At 38.0% G+C, this 25041-nt stretch overlaps 1 protein-coding gene across 6 annotated transcripts in view; it reads right to left on the bottom strand.

Annotated features, from left to right (window-relative positions):
* LPCAT2 (lysophosphatidylcholine acyltransferase 2) overlaps nt 1-24833 on the bottom strand; it is a 63610-nt gene extending 38777 nt beyond the window's left edge. For 2 of the 6 annotated variants that reach the window (XM_024124899.3, XM_028477690.2), the window contains exons 1-8: nt 24513-24832; nt 17774-17913; nt 16274-16491; nt 14853-14965; nt 12876-12936; nt 11916-11974; nt 10364-10398; nt 7098-7152 (exon numbers count right to left, since the gene is read on the bottom strand). In XM_024124899.3, coding sequence (XP_023980667.1) covers nt 7098-7152; nt 10364-10398; nt 11916-11974; nt 12876-12936; nt 14853-14965; nt 16274-16491; nt 17774-17913; nt 24513-24683 — 852 coding nt within the window. In that variant the 5' untranslated portion in view covers nt 24684-24832. Of the gene's footprint in view, nt 1-7097; nt 7153-10363; nt 10399-11915; nt 11975-12875; nt 12937-14852; nt 14966-16273; nt 16492-17773; nt 17914-24442 lie in introns of all 6 variants that reach the window. The other 4 variants (XM_028477687.2, XM_007110271.4, XM_028477688.2 and 1 more) reach the window with 4 other exon arrangements.
* Between the last annotated feature and the right edge of the window lie 208 nt (nt 24834-25041).

The following is a 25041-nucleotide window of genomic DNA, read 5'->3' as shown; positions in this document are numbered from 1 at the left end:
TCGGGAAGATCCCACATGCCGCGGAGCGGCTGGGCCCGTGAGCCATGGCTGCTGAGCCCGCGCTCGTCTGGAGCCTGTGCTCCGCAACGGGAGAGGCCACAACAGTAAAAGGCCCACATACCACAAAAAAAAAAAAAAAAAAAAAAAAAAAAAAAAAAAGTCATCTCTCCTTGGATAAGATCTTGCTCTCTATATCACATTTCCAATTTGTACAAAGTCATTCAAGGGTCACAGCATGAACATATCTTTTACTTGGGAAGGAAGATCAGCCAGAGAGAGGGGAACATGATTGTCATTATCTATTACTGAACGCTAATACACACCTAAATACCCCAGTGACCCCAGGACCACAAGTTATCCTTTCTACCTTTATCTTCTCTCGTTATTCCCAGTATCCACATTGATGGCCCATTTTGATTTCACACCCCTTCATCTGGCCCCAGATATTCTTCTGAACTCCACCTTGGCCATGGAAAAAACATGCAATTCTAATTCCTCCTCTGACAAGTTCTTCCATGAGTTTCCCCTTATTATCTATTAGCGTTTACTTCACCCCTAAGCTGGTCCTGCAGAGACCGCAAGAAACAGACGGTCACCCTCAGGAACTGTTCATCCCTCTCTACCACCCCCTCCTGACAACATCTGTCTGCCTATCTACACTGGACTTGGAGAATCAGACACTTCTCTATGACCTTTCTGTCACCTAGAATCTGTCACTTCTGCCACACGCAGGGCGCTAATCACATACTCGGTCACCTCTCCTGATCCCGCCTCCCTAATCCTGTTAGAGAGTGATGCTAACTGAGAGATGTTAAACAAAGATACAAAATCTTATTGGCTGAGGCTACTACAAATTCATGTTCAGTTCCTTGGAGCTGCTTGAAAAATTATGTAATTTCCCAAGGTGACCATGCTGCCTCAAAACATAAAAAAATACTTTTTTGTTTCTGTTGTCAAAGATCTTCTTTTATCTTTCTAATCTGTGCAGGTGGGCCAAAATATGTGATCTTAACACTGGGTCTATTTCTTTAATGTTGATGTGATGGGCGAGGATCAAGTTACTTAAATCGAACCTCACTGCTGCTTGGCAGCCCTCTTCTGTCCCTCTTTGACCTGCTGCCATCATATTTTCCTGTTTCAAACATGTTCCTTGCTTCTCAAGTTGCAAATCCACTTTCGTCGCAATGATACTTCATTTTTCAACTTTAGAAAGAAGACAGTGAAGGAGTTCAGGACATGCAACTGCAAAATGTGCCACTTGGGTATATCAATTATTTTGAGCTGTAGGCACTTAAAAACAGCACTGCAGCGAGAGGCGTTCTCTGAACTCCCCTTATCTGCCCATGACAGATCCTCCAAAAAGAACTCAATTGTCCTAAATGTGCTCCTGGGGAGTTTCATCAAACAGGGAAGACTGACTCTCATCAGAGGGGAGGAGACTAGAAGTCAACGTCACACCCAGACAAACTTTATCACACACCATCATGTCTCCCATCTGTTCTAAGAGCCCACTGGTCTTTCTTAAAAATCATTTACTCTCCCCTAAGTGGCCTATGCCCTCCCTCCCCTGTTTCTTTCTTTTTTTTTTTTAATTTGAAACTTTTATTTCTGCTATAAACTATGTGGAAGCTCTAATTCATCTTGTTTTTAAATTGGAGAAAAATTGCTTTACAATGTTGTGTTACTTTCTGCTGTACAAGGAAGTGAATCAGCTATATGTATACCTATATCCCCTCCCTCTTAGACCTCCCTCACCCCCCATCCAACCTATCTAGGTCGTCACGGAGCACCGAGCTGAGCTCCCTGTGCTATACCGCAGGTTCCTGCGTATTTACGTCAAACCTAATCTCCCATTTCGTCCCACCCTCTTCTTCCCCGTGTCCACGTGTCCATTCTCTATGTCTATGTCTCTTCCTGCCCTACAAATAGGTTCATATGTACCATTTTTTAGATTCCACATATATGCATTAATATATGATACTTGTTTTTCTCTTTCTGGCTTACTTCACTCTGTATGACAGACTCTAGGTCCATCCACATCTCTACAAATGACCCAGTTTCGTTCCTTTTTATGGCTGAGTAATATTCCATTGTACATATGTACCACATCTTCTTTATCCATTCATCTATCGTTGGACATTTAGGTTGTTTCCACGTCCTGGCTATTGTAAATAGTGCTGCAATCAACATTGGGGTACATGTGCCCTGTTGAATTATTGTTTTCTCAGGGTATATGCCCAGGAGTGGGATTGCTGGGTCATATGGTAGTTCTATTTCTAGTTTTTTAAGGAACCTCCATACTGTTCTCCATAGTGGCTGTATCCTCTGCTTCTTTTAATATGGTATATAAGCTCTCAAATCTCACTTTTTTGGGTATTCACTTTTTATTCCCTGTGATGCCCTTGTGCATACCATATTAAAACTTAATAAATCTGTATATCTTTTCTGCTGTTAATCTGTCTATTGTCAGTTTATTTCACAGACCCAGGAATCAGACCTGGGCGGGTAGAGGGAAATCTTTCCTCCCTGACAGCATCCTGTGTAAACTTCGTCAATTCCCTTTCACGTTGCACCTGAGATGGGCGCCACAGCTCCAGCCCCCTCCTCACTGCAGTATCCCCTCTTCCCTCACCCTGTGAGGGATGGTACTCTGTACCATCCTGACCCAGATGAGGAGGAGACTAACTGGCCTGTCTCCCACACCAGCACCTCTAGTTTGCACTTTTGGTCCCAGAGCCTCCTACCTCTTCTTGGGCCTTAGACTGCACACAAGATAAAGCCCAAATTCCCCCGCTTATTGTTTAAGGCTCTCCATTACCCAGAGCCAGTCCTTTACATGAATACTCACTACCAGGGAGACTGGTGTATTCGTTGTTTACTGACCACATCAAGTTCATTCCTTTCTATTAAATAAGTGATGATGAGAGGGAGAGAGATGGACGAGTGATGACGCTACAATCAACTTTTTCTTCTTCTAAGGAACAGAAAAGGTTTTTAACAGGTGAATCTTAAGAAATGTGCCATTCTGGGAATTCCCTGGCGGTCCAGTGGTTAGGACTTGGTGCTCTCACTGCTGGGCCTGGGGTTCAATCCCTAGTCAGGGAACTAAGATCCCGCAAGCCGTGCGGTTCAGCCAAAAAAAAAGAAAAAGAAAAAGAAGAACAGTGCAGTTCTAGCTCTGCTCGTGACTCTCCTTTACAGCCTTCAAAAGGAGAAATGCAAAAGAAGAAAGGTTTTATGAACAATGTTTTATGAACATTAGCTCCTTCCTTCCCAAAAGAACAGGAAAATCTAGTTGATAAGGTGAATAAAGGTTAATGCCTAGCTTACCACATACTAGCACACAAGCAACCTGATTAACTCCTCACAACCCTATAAAATAGGTATTATTATCCCCCTTTCACCAGTGAGAACACAGGCTTAGAGAGGTTTAAGTAATTTGCTCAAGCAAATACAGGTAAGTACTAGCAGAACGGGAACAAAAACCCCAGCTAACGCTCTTCTTGTAGCGCTCCATTTCTCCACTTACAAATTCCAGAATTCTACCAAGTTCCAGAAGAAATTACCTCTGTTAGAACAAGTACATGTGGGGTGTGTTGTGTGTGTATGTATGTATGTATTTGTGTGATGGTTTTCTAAAAGGCCCGTTTTAGATTAAAAACTACACATCATTTTAGTGCATTCGGATATTTAAATAAACTATATAAATGTATTTGAACCTTCTCTAAGTAATTAGCTTTAAGAGATTTAAAAAGTGATATATTTCTATAGGTGTTGATCATAACACTCATTATTATAATCCTTTCCTACATCAGAAATTTTTAAATGAAAAAAAAAACTCTTTCTATCACAAGGCAATGAATTACCTACCATTAAGTAATGCCAGCAGCCACTAGAAGCTCACTACAAGCTTTGCGAAGGAATTTTCCTAAAGCAAAATATGTATGTCTACAGACAAATCATTTTTATGTATCTCTAATATAATGGATGGCTTTAAAGTCAACATATTTTGAATGCAAACTAAGATATAGCCCATGAAAAAGGAAACTGATTGTAGAGTCAATGTGAATGTCACGTTTCCATTCAGAAACTAGCTGTTATCCACAGAGTGCTAGATAGTCTGACTTTGCTTATATTCTCCCTCATGAGATAAACTAGAAGGCTCTTAATTTATGTCATATTTTGGGATGTTCCCTACTAGCTAGCTTATTCCCTATGCCCCTAAGCCATATGCTAATTAAGGAATACTTGTGGAGTAGCTGGCTGAAAAAAGTGATCAATAAAAGATGCTTTAAGTACACCCACTATGCCACATTATGATTCAAAGAATAACTTTCAATAGAACCATTCTGTAGACACACATGGCATCATTGTTCAAAGATGCCACAAGACCAATTACATAGGGCATGAGGTTTGGAACTTGTATTTTTAAGATCCAAGAGTCAAGAAAATAATAACCTTTTCAAAAATAAGTCTTTGTGTTGGGGAAGCAGAGAAGGAGTAGGTAAGGAAATAGTCCTAAATATTATATTCCCTAGATTTTTAGATATCTGATCATTTTGGTAATTAAAGAGATTGATAATCATCATTAATGAGGGGAGACCTGTGAAACTAAAGGATACAGCCTTCAACATACTGAGAAGTCCTTGACTCACAAGAACAAGTGTGTCTAAATGGACATTTTAGTAACAATCCACTCATAGCTCATTTTAAAAACCATAAAGTTAAGGCTATATTCTTGAATAATACATCTTGAATTAGGTTTACCTAATTAATATTCAAGAAGGTCTAAAAACACATGTTAAAAATCATACCTAGGATTTCCATCCATTTTAAAGAAAAAGGAAAGCAGAGGAGGTGCTTTTGAACAACCAAGACAACTGAAATCATAGCAACTAAATGTACTGAGACTTCTGACTAAGCTGCATTGGGGCAGCTCAAGCCGGGCCTCCTTCGATGTGGTGGAAAAGCTGGAGCCTCAGAGCTAGTGCCCAGCCCCTGAGAGTCTTGAGCCAAGGTGTGGGTATACTTAGTGCCTGGCAGGCTGCTGGGATACATCTTCCAGTTACATCCCAACAGTGGGGAATTAAAATATTCAAAAATCATAAAGTAGTTAGGGATCCCCTGGGTGAAAGGTAGACTCATAAATCTCAAATTAAATTACAGTTAAAATAAGAATACCCAATTTGAAGTCTACAAATTTCCATCTTCTTACCCTGCACCGCAATTCTTATACATCAAATCCCTACCTATTCAGCTTTTTTCAACTGGTTGAAAGCCATTTTGTGTGTGAAGTTATCAAACAAAGGATATATTCTTTTATTTGCAGAAAATATTATCCAAACAGGTTGGAGAATGCAAATATTGTAATTGAAAAGAAAGAAGGACAGCCATGACATGGAAAGGAAATGTGGTAATAGTGGTCAGGGCAAAAGCAGGAGGAATTTGCATACCGCTGTTGTAACACAATTTGACCACTGACACGTGTGCTAGACAAAAAAATGTACAGTTCTATGCGCATTTCCACATCTATTGCTAGATTTCATCTTAGCTAAAGAGGGGTAAATTTAGAGGAAGGAACAGCATATATATATAAACAATATCTTCCAAATTTGCAGAGAAGATAGTATGGCTGTTTTAAGTATGGGTTCTCTTATTTATTTTTTTTTTTTTAGAGAAAGAAAACAGGGCTAGCTATCTGAGCAGCTATTCAAGAAGGAAGAGCAGTGCTCAGTCGAAGTACTTAGAAATAATAATAAGATATTTCTTTCTACCAGGGTTCCCAAAAATGTATTCTATGGAAACTGGCTCTAGGAGGTATCCAGAGAAAAAGGGGTTCAGTGGTCAAACATTTCAAAGGCACTGAGAAGTCTTGAGAAAAGAAATCTGATTCATTTTATTTACCCTGGTACTTCCTAAACTTATTAGGATACAGATTAGTTTTTTTCCTCTAGAAACATCTAAGTATATTCCAAGATCTAGTGTTTTCTGGTCACACTGAGAGATACTGAGCTGGTTTTAAAAGTGGGGAGGTGTGGCATATAATTAGCAAACAGGTATTTTCAAGGCAGGCAGACAACCTGCAAGTCTTTTAACTTCAGTGAAAAATTTCACTGAAGTTAAATTCACTTTGACATAATTTGCCCTCCTACATCATTTGCTATTGCTGACAACATCTAAATGGCTGAACAACCAAGCTACCCAACAAAATAAAATAGGATTCTTGTGACTTCCATTCCACAGTCCTGTCACCTGGAGCACTGGCCCCCGCTCAGAACTCTGAATTACACATGCAAACTTAAGGTTTTCATTACAAAAGCCATGGATGCAATTGGAAAATCCAGGCAAGAGTCTGGAGAACCACTATTCTGACCCTCTCTCTTCAGAGGCTACCTGAGGGTATCACTAAGGCCAACGAGATTCTGAATTCAGGGGTCCATTATTCCATGTTATTCCTGGAAACTAAGCATAGTTCTTGGAATCAACCTTCAGAGTCTTAAAAATCTGGTTAGAATTTTCAGAACATTCTAATCACTCCTCCAGTGTTACAGCCTGCTACTGTGACTTAAACTGAAAAACTGTCCTGTGAACGATTATATGAGCTGCCTTCACGGCTCATACAACATGATTTCCTCAGGCTTTCCATGTGCAGATTGATTCCAAAAGTGAGGGGTTCTCACTCTGTACCTCTCCCACAATCTCTCAGCTTTCACAGAACATACTTCTTCAAGAAGTTGTGGGGTTCTACCAGCTACTGTAGTTCCTTTGGTCAGGATGTGAAGGCATATCATACAACTTGGCAGAGGTCAGCACTAAAAGGATTAAAAGATAGGAATGGGTGATGCAAATCTGGCCAGCCAGGGTGGTGACATGCTGCAAGTTCCCAGAAGTTAGGAAACTGTATTTCCTAACATAGTTCTAAGGGCTAGGGTTGACAGACTGGGTTTAGTCACACAGTTTGCAAAAGACCAGGGCTTATTTTCAAGGTGGCGAATTTAACTTCCAATCTTTCTAAATCTGGTCTCTCTAGACTACAAATTCACAGTGAAAGGTGAGGCCAAATCTTAGGCTCCAAGGCTACATTTTGAACCACTTACCTCAACTTCCACCCTTGTGAAGGGCTGGCAGCAAGTGAGCACACAAAGTTGAACGCTGAAGAGAAAAAAAGAGAAGGCCATCTTTATGTGGTAATACAAGTACCATCTAATATTACTGAACAATCTTTTCTTTACATACAAGCAACCCCATGTCACTCTTTGTATGCATTCTGCATTTATAAATGCCACACTGTAGCTATAACACTTCTTGGGTTTAGAGAACTATTCTTGATATTCAAAAGTTAAATTGCTGAATACCAAATATGTATTTGTGGATCAGAGCCGCAGCTCAGCAGACTAAACCCCAAATTTGAAGTCTTCTTGACAGCTAAGACTCATAGGCCTAGAGAAACTAACCATGGTCACATTTTAAGGTACGTTAATGTGTTTATAGAAAAACTGCTGAGTAGAACATTACATTACTAAATTCTTTTCTAATATTAAAAAAAACAAAAAACCAGTGGGCCTTTTCTTAAAAGCAGAAACTTTATCATCATTGTCCCAGTTATTAATAAATGTTTTAGCTATGGGGAAATTTTCCGAAAAGTTTCAGATTTCATTGTAAAGCTAGACAAAGGCTTTCTTTAGAGTGGTTATAATCAATCCTCTCAAAGATAATTTTTGAAATGGTTCCTACTTGCAGCTTTCCAGTGTATATTTAGACTCCCTGGATAAGATTTCTATGGGATTTTTATTTTGCCTCAGGTAGACGGATGACCCAGAAGTCAGGCAGGGTAAATTAGACTACATGTTTAAGAAAACAACCAACCAAGCTTTTTTTGCTATTAAGAAATTAAAATATGATTTACCTGTAAAAATTGCTTGAAGGGACTTACTTAAGACAAGGAATTTAGGAATTTAAACAAGGAATTTACTTAAAAGAAGGAATTTAGGAAACAGGTTTATTAATTCCATAATTAATTATAAATTGTTAATGTGTCAGTTCTCATATCTTCTGTTTGAAAGGGAAAGAATCTTTTACTATCAACTCCAAGCCACAAAGCCAATCCATATTATCTATCATTAAGTAAATTGTTCTTTAATGATTTAAATTGAGCTTTGGAATTCAGTGACTTGAATACATATTTTGTTCTGAAAATTCTGAATGCTGTTAAAGAAAAAAAAAAAACACAAATGAAACCACACACAAGATCTCTTTATTTATTTATTTATGTTTTTTGCGGTATGCGGGCCTCTCACTGTTGTGGTCTCTCCCGTTGTGGAGCACAGGCTCCGGACGCGCAGGCTCAGCGGCCATGGCTCACGGGCCCTACAAGATTTCTTTAAAATTGACTTGTCCACACTACAGACAAGCCAAACAACACTTCTTAGACTGACATAAAACAGCTTTTCCAAGGCTTTCCCTTCTTGATGGTTAGTCCCTGAGTCTCCTCTCCCCTAGGACATCTGCTTTGGTGTAAAATCCCTTCCCTAGATCCTGAGTCAGAGTAGTACTTGGAGCCAGGGCAATTGAGAAAAGTGATTTAGAAGAGACACAGTGCTAAATATAACATGAAGATCAGAAGATAAAGGTGGAAATGAGAGGTTACCACACATAAGTGTGATGTGGCACTTGGATAAAACAACGCTGTATCTTTAGAAGATTTTGTGTTTGTTTATAAATCCTAAGAAATCTTTAACTCTGAAAATACTTTTCTTCCTCTCTTTCTTTGCTGAATTCTATTTTCCCCCCTCTGTCACACATTTCTCAGGTTAGAGCCTAGATTAACTCAACCACTCTATTTACCCCTGATCTCCCTTCCAGAAAAGCTTCCTATTTGACCTTCACATCCACCAGCCCAGCTGTAAAACCAAAAAAAGTCAAAATGAACCCAAAGTCACTATCTCTATGAGGACTTAACTTGTAAAGGCCCCAAGGATGACACACCTCTGGAAATATAAATATGTTATCCCCTCAATTTTCAGGCACTTCTTTTTCTAAAATGTTCTCATACTACTTGTCTCTCCTACTTTTCCCTTGTATAGAAGTTGAAAACCAGGAATTCGTAATTAGTAATGACAGGAAATATGTATTCTAGCCAAGGGAATAGACTGATTTCCTGTAGGGTTAAAGATAGCATAATGTCTAGATACCTTTTACAATCTATGTTCCTTATTTTGGGTGCTGTTTACTTAACTTCAACTACCAGGGACTGAAGTATAACAGAAACATAAATGTCTCATGCGTATCAATGTTTATTAACACACATGTAATTGGCCCATCTATTCTGATTTAAATGTATCATTTCAAAGCAACTTACATACACAAAAAAAATGGAGAAAATAAGTATGTTGTAGTTTAAAAAAATCTAATTTTCAGTTGTTTGGATTGTCTACAATGTACTTGAAGGCAAATGATGATTTCTTTTAAATACTTCCAAGTGATTGTCACCTATCCATCAATAATTTGAGCTCTGTGTATAACAGTATCAAAAGGCATTACTTCATAAGTCCTGGGAAAGTCCTCAAATCCAAAATATAAACAGGCTGTCTTTTAAACATTTTTTTAAGTTCGGGGAAGGTTTATTATTTTTTTTTCTCTTCTGCCACCCAAAGCCAGCCAGGTTCCTTGAGGTGAACACTGAGGGATGTCAACACTCTCCATGCAGGTAAATGACCAAAGGAGGCATGTTAACAGGCAGGGGAACTAAACAAAATAACTTCTTGAGAGAAAGTAAGATTCTACATGTTCTGCTCTTTTTAAAAGGTCTATTTCACTTCAGCTAGCTTAACAGTGAAACTGTATTCTTCTCTTCAGCATTTATAGAAACTGCTGATCCCTAGGCTCTTAAAATCCAAGAGTGGAAGTGAAAGTTTGGTTAGCTATTTCCTCGACTCAAATCAGACACATCGCAACTATTTCAGGCCATATGACTAAACTGCTCTGGACTGTTTAAACGAATACAGTAAAATAAAGATGGAGACACCAGATAATGCTAAATTTGCAATGGGAATGAAACTACAAAATTTAAGCTAAGTAGGATGCAAATGAGATCACTGGAATGTTTCTTAAGAATTGGTAGATAAACACTTGAGACCCATTAGAACATGACAAACAACTAGAATTCTGCACACAGCAAGACACTGGGGTTTAATGAGCAAGATAGTTATGCTCTCTACAGAAACTTCTCAGTTACAAGATTTAAGGATCTGATTAGAAATCTTTACTTCTACAAGAACAAGGCTTTATTTTTTTTTAAAGAACAAATTCTTTTTCTTTACTTGAATAAAATTTATATAAACTAATAATAATATAAGTGACTTACAATGTATATCCTTGCCATGTCCATGTCACAGTATCCTAGAATAACAATAGTATTTAAACTGTTAGTTCAGAGAAAAAATACCAAATAAAACAAAAATTTTATTTTGATACTGAATATACTTTCTTTCTGCATTAAAAGCAATATGCTGAAAAGTAAGACAAGCATACTATTATTGTTAAACAAGAGTGAACTGATCTATAAATTCTTGGATCACATATCTACATGGCAAAGATCTGTCTTCCATATGTAACCACCTATCTTTTTATGGAATTAAGTTGCTTTGAATTTTTTAAAAAGCTTGTGCATGCTTAAATATTTTTCTCTTAAGGGCTTCCCTGGTGGCGCAGTGGTTGCGCGTCCGCCTGCCGATGCAGGGGAACCGGGTTCGCGCCCCGGTGTGGGAAGATCCCACATGCCGCGGCGCGGCTGGGCCCGTGAGCCATGGCCGCTGAGCCTGCGCGTCCGGAGCCTGTGCTCCGCAACGGGAGAGGCCACAACAGAGGAAGGCCCGCATACCACAAAAAAAAAAAAAAAAACAAAAACAAACAAAAATATTTTTCTCTTAATATGAACATATCTGGATAATTAATTGGCTTACAAAAACCAGAATACATCAGTTCTCAAAAAAAAAAAAAGTTTATTTGGGAGAAAAGACTACAGTAGTGAGGTAGTGCACACTGAAAGAATTTGAGTAAATGACAAATGCAAAGCCACAGGTAGAAGTATGCTGAGTAAAAATTTGACGAATTTTAATTTTTTAACTACAAGTGTCCAAGGTTGAGAAATCAGCCGCTGATAGAAAGTTGAACTGATTAAGAACTCAATCTTAAATGACATAGATCATTAATAATTACATCCTGCCTTTTAATGTAAATTCTCTAGTAAAGAAAGCTCCTCTCTGAAACAGAACATCCCTCCCCCTGCCAAAAAACCACTTTCTTTAGGAAAACGGTGATGCAGTCAATACCCGGAAGATGACAATGCTCCTTGCTGGAGCAGAAGAGTATTTCCTGAGCCCACATGGACTTTCTATAGGATGTTAGGTTCTTTTCAGATATTTTCTTATTTAAGCTACTTGCCAAGTGTCACACAGCTACTAAGTACTGAGCCCGTAATTAAACACCAAGCCTCTTCCAAATTTATCCTACTACTTCAATCCTTCTCCACCAGTAATGACCATTGAATCAGGAGAAGTTTCTCCTTCTAGGCTTAATGAAAACTACAAGTTTATGAGAGTTTTCTCAAGTCCAGTCTAAGAGACCCTGAATCTGAGACTTAACCATACCATCACAGTGACTACAGGGTAGAAGCTAAGGAAATATCTTCCTATAGCTTAGTAATAGCAAAAGCAATATGTCAAACTGGTATCAACCAATATGTGCCTATCTTGCAAATTTTTAAAAACTAAACTGTGGCAAGGAGAATGAGTCAACCCATCTGCTCCCACCATTTATCTATTCATCTATTTTATTTATTCAAACAAAAGGGGTCCTAGCGAATTTGTGCTGTTTGGAATGTTGAGATTCTTCCCATAGTAAACTACGATGCTTACCAGCTTGTTTGGGTATCTGAGGAGAACTGGCTGCACTGGAACTCCTGGAATGAAGGCCCCTATAACCACATAGTGAAATTTTATAACATGCTCTTTATATGAACACAAGATTTACAGTGAATTAAAAAATTAATAATAACTGATGTAAATATGTTAAATGTTTTAAGAGTACATATAAACTATTGGCTAAATATTGGTAAATCCCTAGTGTTAGCCAAAATGACAGATTTTTGAATTCAGAATTATGTAAGCAAAATATTAAATGTTATGCCTAAGTCACTTAAAATATTACTTATATCTCCATTTGTTTTTATTTGCCAAATACCTATTATTCAACAGGATTAAAAAAAACAGTAATGATGAAACCAAGACAAAGAGAAAATAAAGAGAAGAAAATCTAGTTGAAACCAAATGCTTGAAACGCAAACTACCATACTTGCTAGAAGTGAGTTCTAACTTTGGCTCTGAGCATTCTAGCAGCCAATACAAAAACATTTTAAAGTATTAATAATTACTATGAAATGACATATGAAATTAGAAATTACTATACAATTCACAACTTCATAATATTTTAAAAAGGAGTGAACCTTAGAAGGAACTGAAGGTATTATAATGATAATTGAAGTAGGTTTTCTAACTTGATGACACAGGACCCCAAGTGTCTGTGAGGGTTATCTTTGGAGGAAAAGAAAAATCTGCTAGTGGTTTCTGCTCACACACACACACACACACACACACACACACACACACATACACGGGACAGTCCAAGGAAGAAGGGGTTATGATACCAAAAGAGAAAGTAAAGGAGTGAGTTCTGTGGATCCACATCATTAAAAACATTTTATCAGAAAATAAGAAATGCTCCAAGCAAACTGACAAGTTATTTTGTATATTTATTATCAGATCATTGAGAAATCTTCCATACTACTTTGTCACAATACATAATTTAATTGATCTCACCTGGTTTAAAAGTAATCAAACAGGAACGATTAGTACAGGTACCTTCTGGGAAAACTAGTATCTTGGGAGAAAAGGAATAGATTTAATATTTCAGTCTAATTAATAGATTAGCTCTTTACTTGCTTTCTTAAGACTTTGCAAATAGTTGCCAATTTTTATAAAGCAAAAATAAAATAAAAGGCTAACACCTGATTCTAGTGAAAGCTAGAATCTGATTATTCGGTTTTGCTCTAAAAGAAGTGTAGTCTGACCATTAAGATAACTAGAAAATGAATTAAAGCTTTGAAGAGAGAATACACATAGTAAATGTTTCTTAATGATGATGCTAATGATCTGAATAGGCTTCAAAGAAGATGTAGACCCTGAATCATGGTCAAAGTGTGCATTTTAGGCAATATTAAATGCTTTCTTCTATTGCTGTACATCCTTAACCAAATCATTTCCTACTTCTTTGTTTCAGTTTTCCCATTAAATGATATTCCCTCTTACAACATATAGCTTTGGGACATACTGAGAAAAAAGGAGGAAATGCCTACAATATACTTTATGCTTACTTCAATTCATTGACATATGGAATATAATGTAATGTCCTTTTTTGAGGAGGTGTTTTTAGCTTTTAATATACTTCTTTATGTTTTCCGCACAAAAGATATGCAGTACGGTTCCTCATTAACTGAACAGCATAGCAGTTTCATTTTTCTGAAGCTTTTAGAATTTAGCAATGAGTAAATTGCTAGGCACATAAAACAAAAAAGAAAATCCCTGCACTAACAGCAGTTAGTAATGGGTATTTTATAATAACTAGAGAAGGAAAACATTATTAAGCTAAACTGTCACAATAACAAGTTATTTGGAAAATAAAAATTGTGAATAGGTGCAGTTCCATCCTCCAATTAAAAAAAAAAAACAGGTTTCCTACCCCAATCGGATACAATATCAAATATGATTCATGGAGTGGATATTCTATATACTATGAACAATAAATTAATATAGAGTAAATCATAAAATCTCAAGAACTGGATGGGGCATTAAAAGTCATATAGCATCTCTAATGCTTGAATTCTTTTTACAATATCCCACCCAAGTTGTTGCTTAGCCAATGCCTGAACATTCCAGAAAGAGATTCCAAATCAGACTATTCTAATTCTGGACAGAAAACTTGAGATGAGCAAAATGAACTGAAATCTACCTACTGGTTAACTTTCACCCACAAGTCCTAGATACATTCCTTGGAGCCAAGAGCAAAATCACACCCTTATTCCAAATGTCATTTCTTCCCAGTGACCTTTTAAATCATTCCTTACATGCCTTGGTTTCTAAAACCTCCTGGTTGGTCATAATGCCTCTTGGTACTTTAACAACTACAAATCACCATGAGTGGCCAGATCACCTCAGGACCATGAGTTCTGCTAGAGATCACTTGTTTTCACCTGGGCAAAGATAGAGGGGTACTTATCAGAATCACCCATGAGGCTCCATTTATGCAATAAATGTTGCCCCTTCCACACCTTCAAAAAGCATTCCAGGGGAAGGAGGTGGTGGGATGGTAAAATGTGAAAAAGTTCTACAGCTGATTCTGATATGCCCCTGAACTAAAAAGACTATCTAAATATACTTCAGATAAACTTAAGATTTTAATCATTTTCAAAATAAACCCACCATATTGTTGAGTATAACTGAGCTTCAGTATCTCATCTTTAAAAGGGTAAATAAATTCAGAGGTAGAGAATTATTTTTTATGACACAGAGTAAAAACCAGTTCAAAGAGTTTGGAGAATAAAAAAGAATGATATGTTTAATTCCACAGAGTATCTCATGGGGAAGAGGACTTTTTAATCCTCACTCATTTATTCTGCTTCTAGACATCTAGCAGAAGGTGTCCCCCAGTATTGGATCTGTGGATCCAAATGAGTATGTATGCAAGTGTACAATAAATAAACTTTCAATATATTTAAATAAACATCTACTATGTTTTACCTGGGGCCATTCCCCTCCTGATGCGGCCCGCCTTATTATTTCATTTATTGTGTTTTTTCGAGAATCCGGATCTACACGGGACACCAACACTGGTTGCAGAGCCCGCAATATTCCTTTAAAACAAATGAAAAGTCACAACTAAGTCATTTTTGGGGCTAAAGCTACTACAGCAATGATACCAGATAAATCATAAAACAAATTGTATGAAAATTAAAATGATAGCAAATCTAAGAGAACAACTTTAAAAAGCCCTCTAATTCAAAGTTTATTAGAACTTAGCTTCCAGTTTCAACAGGATAGGTGGATATTTAGACCTAAAAATATTTCACTGATTTAACAGAAGTTAGCAGCAGGAATATGAAAAGAAGCAAATGCAGTTTTCTCCCTAAAAGACTTCTTCCTCAATTGACATTAAACATTTGGAATATACTATAAGATTATCTTGTTTTATTTCAGGAATATCCTGCAAACTGATTATGTGAAGTCATAGGTAGGTAGGTAGGAGGCAATTATTATTTATCTTACTAAAATTTTCAGCGCAACAGTCTTTTAAGTAGGTAGCTTCCTAGCACATGCAAAATAAATCTCCATTTACCAAAGACTATTGCTAAACAGCTTTTGGGGAAAATGTCATATTACACAAAGCAAGGTGGTTACCTTAAAAAAAAAGAGAGAGAGAGAGAGAGAGAGAGTCTGTCTTTCTTAGATGAACGACAAAGCTGTAAGAATTACTATTATTTCTCCAGAGTACCAAGGCAATATCAGGCAGTTTTCACACGCACTTTCTCACCACTTGATGCTTGGCAATAACCTTGGGACAACTGGTAGCAGTTACTTGGAGACTAATCCCCTGGGGAGAGAGCAAAGCATCTGGTGGGAAAAACATTTCACTTGCTTCATTATCTTTTATGGCAGGAAGCATTAATTGTTCCACATCATAATTTTCAAAGAGTTACACATTTGTCCCTCATGGAGATCTGGGCAATAATGAAGAAAACAGAGCTAGGAGAAAAGACTTAGTGCATTTATTTATCAGTCTAATACCCTGAAGAGAAATTCACTGAAATAGCATGTAACCAGTGCTTTCACAGATTCTTAAATTCTCTCTCCAAAAAATCTACCATGTTTGGTATTTAAAAACTGTTCTTTTTGGCTATATTTAGGAGCAGAAATAGGTGATGGTGCAGTGACAGAGTTTAGACTTAAAAAGAATGATAAGGGTACAGATAGGGAAGTCTTTAATCTTTATTCATAAATTCATTCTTGTGATATAGTACCTCATTAAAAGCAAGGAAATATGTTTGAAGTGTTTTATTATTTTAAAGTTTTTAAAAAGCCTACCAATGAACTATACATGATTTTCTAAATTGAAAGCATGAGCATGAAAATATTTTATCTCTGTTATCTTATAAAGTACTTACTGCCAATCAGAGGCACCTGCACATTCTCATGTCGAGATACTATAGAAGGTAACCCAGTCAGAACACAGGCAATTCCATCAAAGAATGTTGAATGAGGGGCAACAACAAAAATTGGCGCTTCCACAGGACTTGCGATCTTTCCTTTCACGGTAACTATAAATCCCATTGAAAAGAACATGGCACGGCCTAGAAACTTCAAGACTGGCTGAGTAATTTTCCTTTGGAAATAAATACAAAAAAGGACATAATTAGCTTTGCCAACTGCAGCTAACAGCAGGGTTTTACTCTAAAGCACAATGCAAAAACCAAGACAAGCTGGAGCACTTCATTTTAAAACGTGAGCTAAGAAGAATAGCTAACACTTCAGTGGAGCTCTTTCTGCCAGGCACTGTTCTAAATAATTTATGCATGTTAATTTCTTTAATCCTTAGCCCAATTTTATGAAATAGATAGCATTTATTATTATCCCCATTTTACAGACATGAAAACTGAGTCCCAGAGAAGTAATATTCCCAAGGCCATGTGGCTAATAAGTGGCTCCTTTATTCTGTGACTATAAAGTAATAAGAATGAATCTTCAACATGCATCCACCACTGAGAAATCCAAATCAGTACTGTCCTTCAAAGGAGTCACCTTGGAAATCTATATTTGTGTAACAAGGATGCTGCTACCTCCCAAAACACTTTTAGAACCGGCATGCGGAAATTGTCCTCAGAATTATTTTAGGAATAAAATTTTAAAAGTAAGCCTTATTACCTATATCATTATAGCCCTTAGACATCATCAAGAATCTTAAGAAGTAAATTTACCATCTCACTTCTCTGGAACAAAGAAATTTCAATTCCAGAAATTGAATTGTTTACTCTTTAAAAAGAATCTGTCATTAAAGATTAGTTAATTCATCAAATTGTGCCAGGAACTGTGTTGGACACATAAGACAAGTAAGATCCAGTCTCTGTCCTTGATAGACTCAGTTGAGTAGAGAAACAAAAAAATAGCCCTAGCAGTGCAAACACATGACAGACATCTCAGTATGTGAATAAGCATTATAGCTTTGCATGAAAAATGTCTCCCATAAGACATCCAGTGGGAGCTTTAAAAAATGGGCTTCCTATAGAATTCTCTCAAAATTCATATAATAATATAGTGAGGTGCTATTAAGCAACTAACTCCTGAGGAAGTTTCTCTAACTTTAATTTCACGGTAAGGAGAAGTGAGACAGAGAAAACCAAAGAACTTTTCCAGAGGGCACAGGGAAATGACCGATCTCTCCTTGCCCTGTAGTTTAGAGTTGAGATCTCTATTTATTTAAAGATAAAGAGCTCATCCCTTCACAGAATTTCCATACCTCCTATTTTTTATTTTTAGTGACATAGCCTGCAACAACTATATTCCAAAATATCCTATATTCAGAGTCATAATTGTTGATCACTGACTAAACTCTGACAAACTCATCTTTATCTTGATTTTCCTAATATTTAGACATAGTTATTTCTTACCTCTTCCAACCAGTTACTGGGTGGGTCAGCTTTTCAGGACAGCATGCTGTTGAAATTGCAGCAAATGGCCACGCCAGTAATAAAATTAATGCAAGCAACAGGGCACGAATTGGAAGCAGGATAATTCCAAGAAAGAAAATCTGAAATCAAAGTTGATTAAAAAAACAGATGACATTATTTTAATGCTGTAGTTATCAAACAGAAATACATAAGAGGAAAATCTTATGCTATTCATGCATTCACTCAAAGATGAATTGGGCATTACCCTATACCAGACAAGGATCTAAGCACAAAGAAAATAAGACATTGTATCCGACCTCACAAAGCCTACAAAGCAGCAAAAGAAACAGGGAAGAAAACCAAGTACTACCTGATCTGTATATCAATGAATGTGAATAGGGGCTCTTGGGGGAACAAAGAAAAGGTTTGTTGGACTTAGTAGTCAGGGAAAGCTTCCTGGAGGAGTTGAAGCTGAAAGATCTTGCTTTAAGAAGCAAGCAGAAGCTGGCAAGGTAAGAGGGGGAAATAGCTTTTTGAGAGCTATAAGTAGGATGAATATTAGTACAGGCATTAGAGTGTGAAGAGTAAATGTATTATTTTATATACCTGACAGTCCTTTATAACTAAAAATAAGGAGATGGGGGAGGAAATACAAAAAATAATAAAAACTAAATAAGAATAAGAATAAAAACTAAATAAATAAGAACAGCAAATAATACTGAGTGCTTACTATGTACCAGGCACCCTAAGCACTTGGCATGTAGTAACTTATCTGAGTCTTACAACCTTAAGCTGTTTTACATACAAGAAAGGAGTGGCACAGAGGGAATTAAGTTAAACTGCTTAAGATCACACAGTAAGTGGCAGAACCAGGATTTGAAACCAATGTGGTTATAAAGCTCTTGCTCTTAATCCTATCCCATAGTGCCTTTCAAGTGAAATGAACTATCCTTATATATCACAAATTATCTTCTTTTTTTTTTAGCCAATTACACTACTCAAACAGTGCTGCCCTTCTTGTCTCTATTGGCCCGTAATGTGAATCTGAGCATCATCAAATAATTTACGAGAAATGCCAAAAATATTGTAGTTATCATATCTCTATCAAATTATTTGTGTACATGTGTATGACTGAATTAAAAATTACATACAAGGAAATATACAGATCTTAAATGTATAATTCAATGAGTTTTGATAAATGTGTACTCTTGTAAACATCACCTCAATCAAGATACAGAACACATCTGCCACTCAGAAAGTTGCCTCGTACCTCTTTCAGTCAATCTTTATCCTCTTAGGCAACCAATGCTGGATGTTTATCATCATATATTATTAGTTTTGCATGTTCTTGAATGTCATATAAATGGAACCATACATTATGCATTCTTGTGTGTCTCACTTCTTCCACTTAACATAATGTTTTTGAAATTCAACTATGTTGCTTTCAATGTCAGTAAGTCATTCTTTCTGACTGCAGAGTATTATTCCACTATATGACCATAGGACAATCGGTCTATTCTCCTGTTGATGAACATTTGGGCTGTTTCCAGTTTTGGGCTATTATGAATACAGCCACTACAAACATTCTTCTACAAGCCTTTTTGGGAATAGTTGTTTTCGTTTCTCTTAGGTAAATACCTAGGAGTAGAATTGCTCGGTCATAGATGTAGTTTAACTTTATAAGAAACTGGCCAAACAATTTTCCAAAGTGGCTGTATCATTTTAAAGTGTCACTGGTAGTGTATGAGAATTTCAGTTACTGTACATCCTTGTTGACATTTGGTGTTTGTAGTTTTTTATAAAAATCAATTTTACTAAGGCATAACTTACATAAAATAAAATGCACCTATTTTAAGTATGAGGTTTTCAAATGCATAACCCTATGCAGACACCACTATAATCAAGATATAGATCATTTCCTTCACCCAGAAAAGTTCCCTTGTGCCTCTTTGCAGTCAATATATCCTCAGTGTATAGCAACCACTGACAGTCAGTCTTTCTTTCACTATAGTTTTTGCCTGTTCTATATTTTCATATAAATGAAACCACACAGTATGTACTCTTTTATGTCTGGCTTCTTTCACTTCATATTTTTGAGATTCAACCATGTTGTCATATGTATCAGTAGTATAGTCTTTTTAATTGCAGAGTAATATTCCATTGTGTGAATATATCACATTTAATCTATCCATTAATCTGTTCAGGGACATTTAGCCTATTATAAGTTTTTAGCTATTATGAGTAAACATTAATGTTTGAGTCTCTATGTGGACATACATTTTCATTCCAAGGGGAATGAAACTGTTGGGCCAGGATATGCCAAACTGTTTTCCAAAGTAGTTGTATCATTTTATATCTCCACCAACAAAGTATGAAATTTCCTGTTGCTTCACATCCTCATCAACATTCAGTGTTGTCAGTCTTTGTAGCCATTCTAGTGGGTGTAAAATGATATCTCACTGTGGTTTTAATTCATATTTCCTTGATGAACAATGATGGTGAGCACATTTTTTCATGTGCTTATTGGTCATCCCTTTAACCTAACTGTCTGTTCGAGTCTTTGGCCCATTTTTATTGGGTAGTTAGTCCTTTTCTTATCAATTTGTAGGAGTTCTTTATATGTTCTGTTTACAAGCCCTTTTTCAATACATGTATTGAAAATATTTTCTCCCATTTCATGGCTCGCCTTTTCATTTTCTTTATTTGTTTTTTTTTAAATTTAATTTATTTATTTTTGTCTGCGTTGGGTCTTTGTTGCTGCGTGTGGGCTTTCTCTAGTTGTGGTGAGCCAGGGCTACTCTTCATTGCGGTACACGGGCTTCTCATTGTGGTGGCTTCTCTTTGTTGCGGAGCATGTGCTCTAGGTGTGCGGGCTTCAGTAGTTGTGGCACACTGGCTCAGTAGTTGTGGCTCACGGGCTCTAGAGCGCAGGCTCAGTAGTTGTGGCACACGGGCTTAGTTGCTCCACGGCATGTGGGATCTTCCCGGACCAGGGCTCGAACCTGTGTCTCCTGCATTGGCAGGCGGATTCTTAACTACTGAGCACCAGGGAAGTCTGCCTTTTAATTTTCTTAATGGTATCCTTTGATGAGAAGAATTTTAATTCTGATGAAGTCTAATTTATAAATTTTTATTTTCTGTTTAGTTCTCTTCTGCATCCTTTCTAAGAAATCTTTACCTATCTCAAGATCATGAAGATATTTTATATTTTCTTCTTCTTCTAGAAGATATATGCGTTTTGCTTTTATGTTCAAGACTATGATCCATCTTAAATTACTTTCTGTGTAGTGTGCAGAAGGGATCAAGTTTCATTGTTATCTATAGATTTATCTAGTTGTTCCAGAACCACTTCCATCCCCCCTCCTTTTTATTTGGCTGCGCTGCAGCTTGTGGGATCTTAGTTCCCCAACCAGGGATTGAACCCTGGCCCCAGCAATGAAAGCACCGAGTCCTAACCACTGGATAGCCAGGGAATTCCCCAGAACCAATTTTTGAAAAGACTTGACATTCCCCAATAAATTCTCTTGGCCACTTTGTCAAAAATCAATTGAACATACATGTGGGCTCTCTATTCTGTTCAATTGATCTATTCATCTGTCCTTCTGTAGATACTACCCTACTCTCTTAATTGCTGTAGCTCTGTAGTAATTCCCGACATAAGGTAGTGTATGTCCTCCAACTTTTTCTTTTTCAAGCTTTTTTTGGGCTAATATAGATCCTTTGCATTTCCACATAAATTTCAGAATTAGTCAGTTTCCACACAAACAAAAAGCCTGTTGGGATTTTTGTTGAGATTTCAATGAATCTATAGATCAATCTGGGAGGAATTATCATCTTAATAATGTCGATTCTTCAAACGTATAAACATGGTATATCTCTTCATTTTACGTAAATCTTCATTAATTTCTCACAACGGTGTTTTGTTGTTTTCATTGTAGTGGTCTTACATGCTTTGGGTTAATATACTCCTACGTTTTTAATGTCATTTTATTGCTATTATGAGATTATTTAATTTCATTTTGCAATTGTTTGCTGCTAGTATATACACAAAGTTGATTTAAAATTTTAATCTTTAAACATTATTAAGATGACAAAATCAATTCTGAGTAACTGTCGAATTAAGAGGATTACCCATTATATTGCCATTTGGTAATATGTCATCTCTGTAGGAAGGCCTTCTTTCAACACTCTATTGGGATCATTTTCCTCTCTGGACTTTCTTCATAGCACTTACTAAAACATGGAATTATATATTTCTATACTTGCTTGTTTAACTTGTTCAATGAAATACAAGCTTTAAATAGGCAGGGTCCTTATTTCTCTTGTTCATTGCTATGTCTCCAGGGATTAACAGTGTGCCTGGCACATAGTAGGCATCCAACAAATATTTTTGGTATGGTAAATGACCCCACAATTACAACCACTCATTTTAATTCCATATTCTATTGAGGAAGTAGAAGCTAGGCTAATTTTTATATGCCACTATGTAGCAGACCCTTAAACGGTCAAAAAAGAGAAGGGGAGCAATAAAGCTAAGCCCTATAATGAGACGCAAAAGTCACAACAACAGTCCTTAAGCAAGACGTTGATCATCATTTAGGATTAAATTTAGTCTGATTTAATCATATCAAATCATACTTAAATGCAATTATATCAATCTTTTAAACTGGATAATACAGACAACATTTTTTTTCAATCATGTCTATTTAAATTTTCCTTTTACCCAGACTGTTCAAGCCATTGAAACTACTTTGGAATCTCTGGTCTACATGCATTTTTAATTTTTAAAAAAATATTGAGACTATATTCATTTCAATCCAATCCAAGTGGTAAATTTTAAGTGCAGTATACAATTGTAGATAACAAATATCATAACTATCAATATTAAGATCAGCAAACATACCAGATTCTTTCACACATTATCTCACTTAAATTTTAATCCCTCTTCCATGTATTATTATTCCAATTTAATAGATGAGGAAAGTGAAGTTCAGAGAGGTTAAGTGACTTGGCCAAAGTTATACAACTAATAAATGGCAGGGCCTGAGCAGGTTTTCTGACTAAGACTAGTGATCTTTCCATCATACTACAACTCTTACAGGGTTATTTGAAAGTGCTCTCAAAATGGTTGCAGGCATGCTACTAAAAAAAAAAAACAAAAAACCTCAAAAACTTAATAATTTACTCCAGGTACAATATAAATACTTAATAATATGCCACTTTGAGCCTCTCTCCAAAACATGAAGCCAAACAGACGGACATGACTTTCATTTAAGTATGACAGATTTGACTAAATCAGACCAAAAGGAATCTTGAATGATAGTCAAAGTATTTATTGTTTCAGAAGTTTTAAGATATAAAGGGAATATCTATCCATTTAAAGACATGAAGACCAAATTTTTAAACATTTAGTTTCTTTACAAAGAGGTATTACTACGTTCACTATCCTCTTCTTCCTCTCTCACACCTTTCTTCAACCAGACACCCATCTACCAATATTCTAACCACCAACCCATGCTGCTTAGCCCAGCACTTAACCTGCTTCCATCGTAGAGAACAACAGTCTCAGGGCACACAAGTATGCCGTGCATAAATTACACTATTTATTTCAAATCCAAAGTAAATAAATGGGTGAGATGGACAGGAAAATATTAAAGCCATTTTTTCCATGCAGAACACAAAGGAAAAACGTAGCTTGCATAGTCTGTCTTGTTCTCTGATCACTAACTTCACCAAACAGGAAGTCCAAAGAGCGAATGTAAGTGCTAATGGTAAATGCAGCGTTTTACAAGAAAAAGGAAAGGACGGGAAACTTCCTTTTTGTATATAGCCGTTTTTAACAATGAAAGAAAGTCTGAGCTGCTTCTCATCCTTGAATGTAGAAGTGTTTGGGTGAAAACTGATTCAGGACCAAAAACTCTTGAATACCTTAAGCTGCCCCATATTATCCCTTTTCTTAGACTGTGATTTCCCGTCCTTGATGCCCCTGCTCAGCCAGAGCATCCCAGCTTTTCTTCTTGTTCTAATTCCAGACCTGGGTTCTCTGCCTTCTCCCTTACTCTTCCCATCCCATACTGACTCCTCTCCTTCCCTGCGGCAAAGCAAAAACTTCCCCAAACCCGCACTCCTGTGCTCTTTCACACACTCAAGTCGAAGTTCTCCCAGAGTCGTTCCCTCTTCTCTGCATGGAATGTTTCCTCTGCCAATGGCCTGCCTGCTCAGCCTCCTCCTGTTTAGGACCTTCCTCCAAGGCCCACATGTTCTTTGCATCTTCTTTTCTCACACACGCCCCCAGACCATCCTCCAAGGGCCCTCAATTCTCAGTCCCGCATCTTTGTCCCCTGCAGACTCATGGCCCCTTCAAAAGCCCTCCCCTCTCAGATCTACATCCCCGTCTTCCTCAGAGCCTTGCTTCCCAGACTCACGCCCTCCTCAGCCACTTCCCCTTCACACCCGCACTCCCCTCTGACAACAACCTCCCCTGACAGACCCAAGCCCCCCTCAAACTGCCTCCTCTCTCAGACCCACGTCCCTCCCGTGGATCTGCGTCCCCTGTCAGACGCCCCTCACCAGGATCTGCGTCCCCTGTCGGACGCCCCTCACCCGGAACTGCGTCCCCTGTCAGACGCCCCTCACCCGGATCTGCGTCCCCTGTCAGACGCCCCTCACCTGGATCTGCGTCCCCTGTCAGACGCCCCTCACCTGGATCTGCGTTCCCTGTCAGACCCTCGCCCCGCACCTGGATGCGCCTCGCCGCGCCCAACCGTGTCTGCTGCACGAAGGGGTTGCGCACGGGCGGCGGGAAGAAGGACGCCTGGCGGGGCACTATGGGCGGCCGCAACCTCGCGTTCCCGACGCCCGCGCCGGGCCCCGATGCCGCCACCGCCGCCGCCTCAGCGCACCGGTTCATGGCCGAGCCCGGCGTCTCACTGGAGCGAAGAGACCCAAGCGGTGCGTGTGAGCTGCCGCTGCCGCCAAGGCTTGAGGGGGAGCAGCTTAGGAGTCCGGGGTCTTTGCGCAGGCGCCAAAGTTACCTAGCCGCCCTCCGGTCTCGCCCCGCCCCCTCTGGCTCTGAACACGCCCAGGCCCTGGCCCCACCCCCCTGAGCACACCCCCCCCCCCCCCCTTTTAGGTTGTCCGGCTCCCCAATGAGAGACAGTTTAGGCTGAGTTCTCTGCTTTAGGGTCAGGCGGACCTGGATTTCCTTTTGCTTTTTTTTTTTTAAGAAATTTATTTAGTTATTTATTTTTGGGTGCGTTGAGTCTTCC

Source organism: Physeter macrocephalus, chromosome 17, assembly GCF_002837175.3.
Source record: "Physeter macrocephalus isolate SW-GA chromosome 17, ASM283717v5, whole genome shotgun sequence".
NCBI classification, from domain to species: Eukaryota; Metazoa; Chordata; class Mammalia; order Artiodactyla; family Physeteridae; genus Physeter; species Physeter macrocephalus.
Note: the sequence above shows the minus strand (reverse complement) of the source record. Positions and strands in the feature narration are given on the sequence as shown.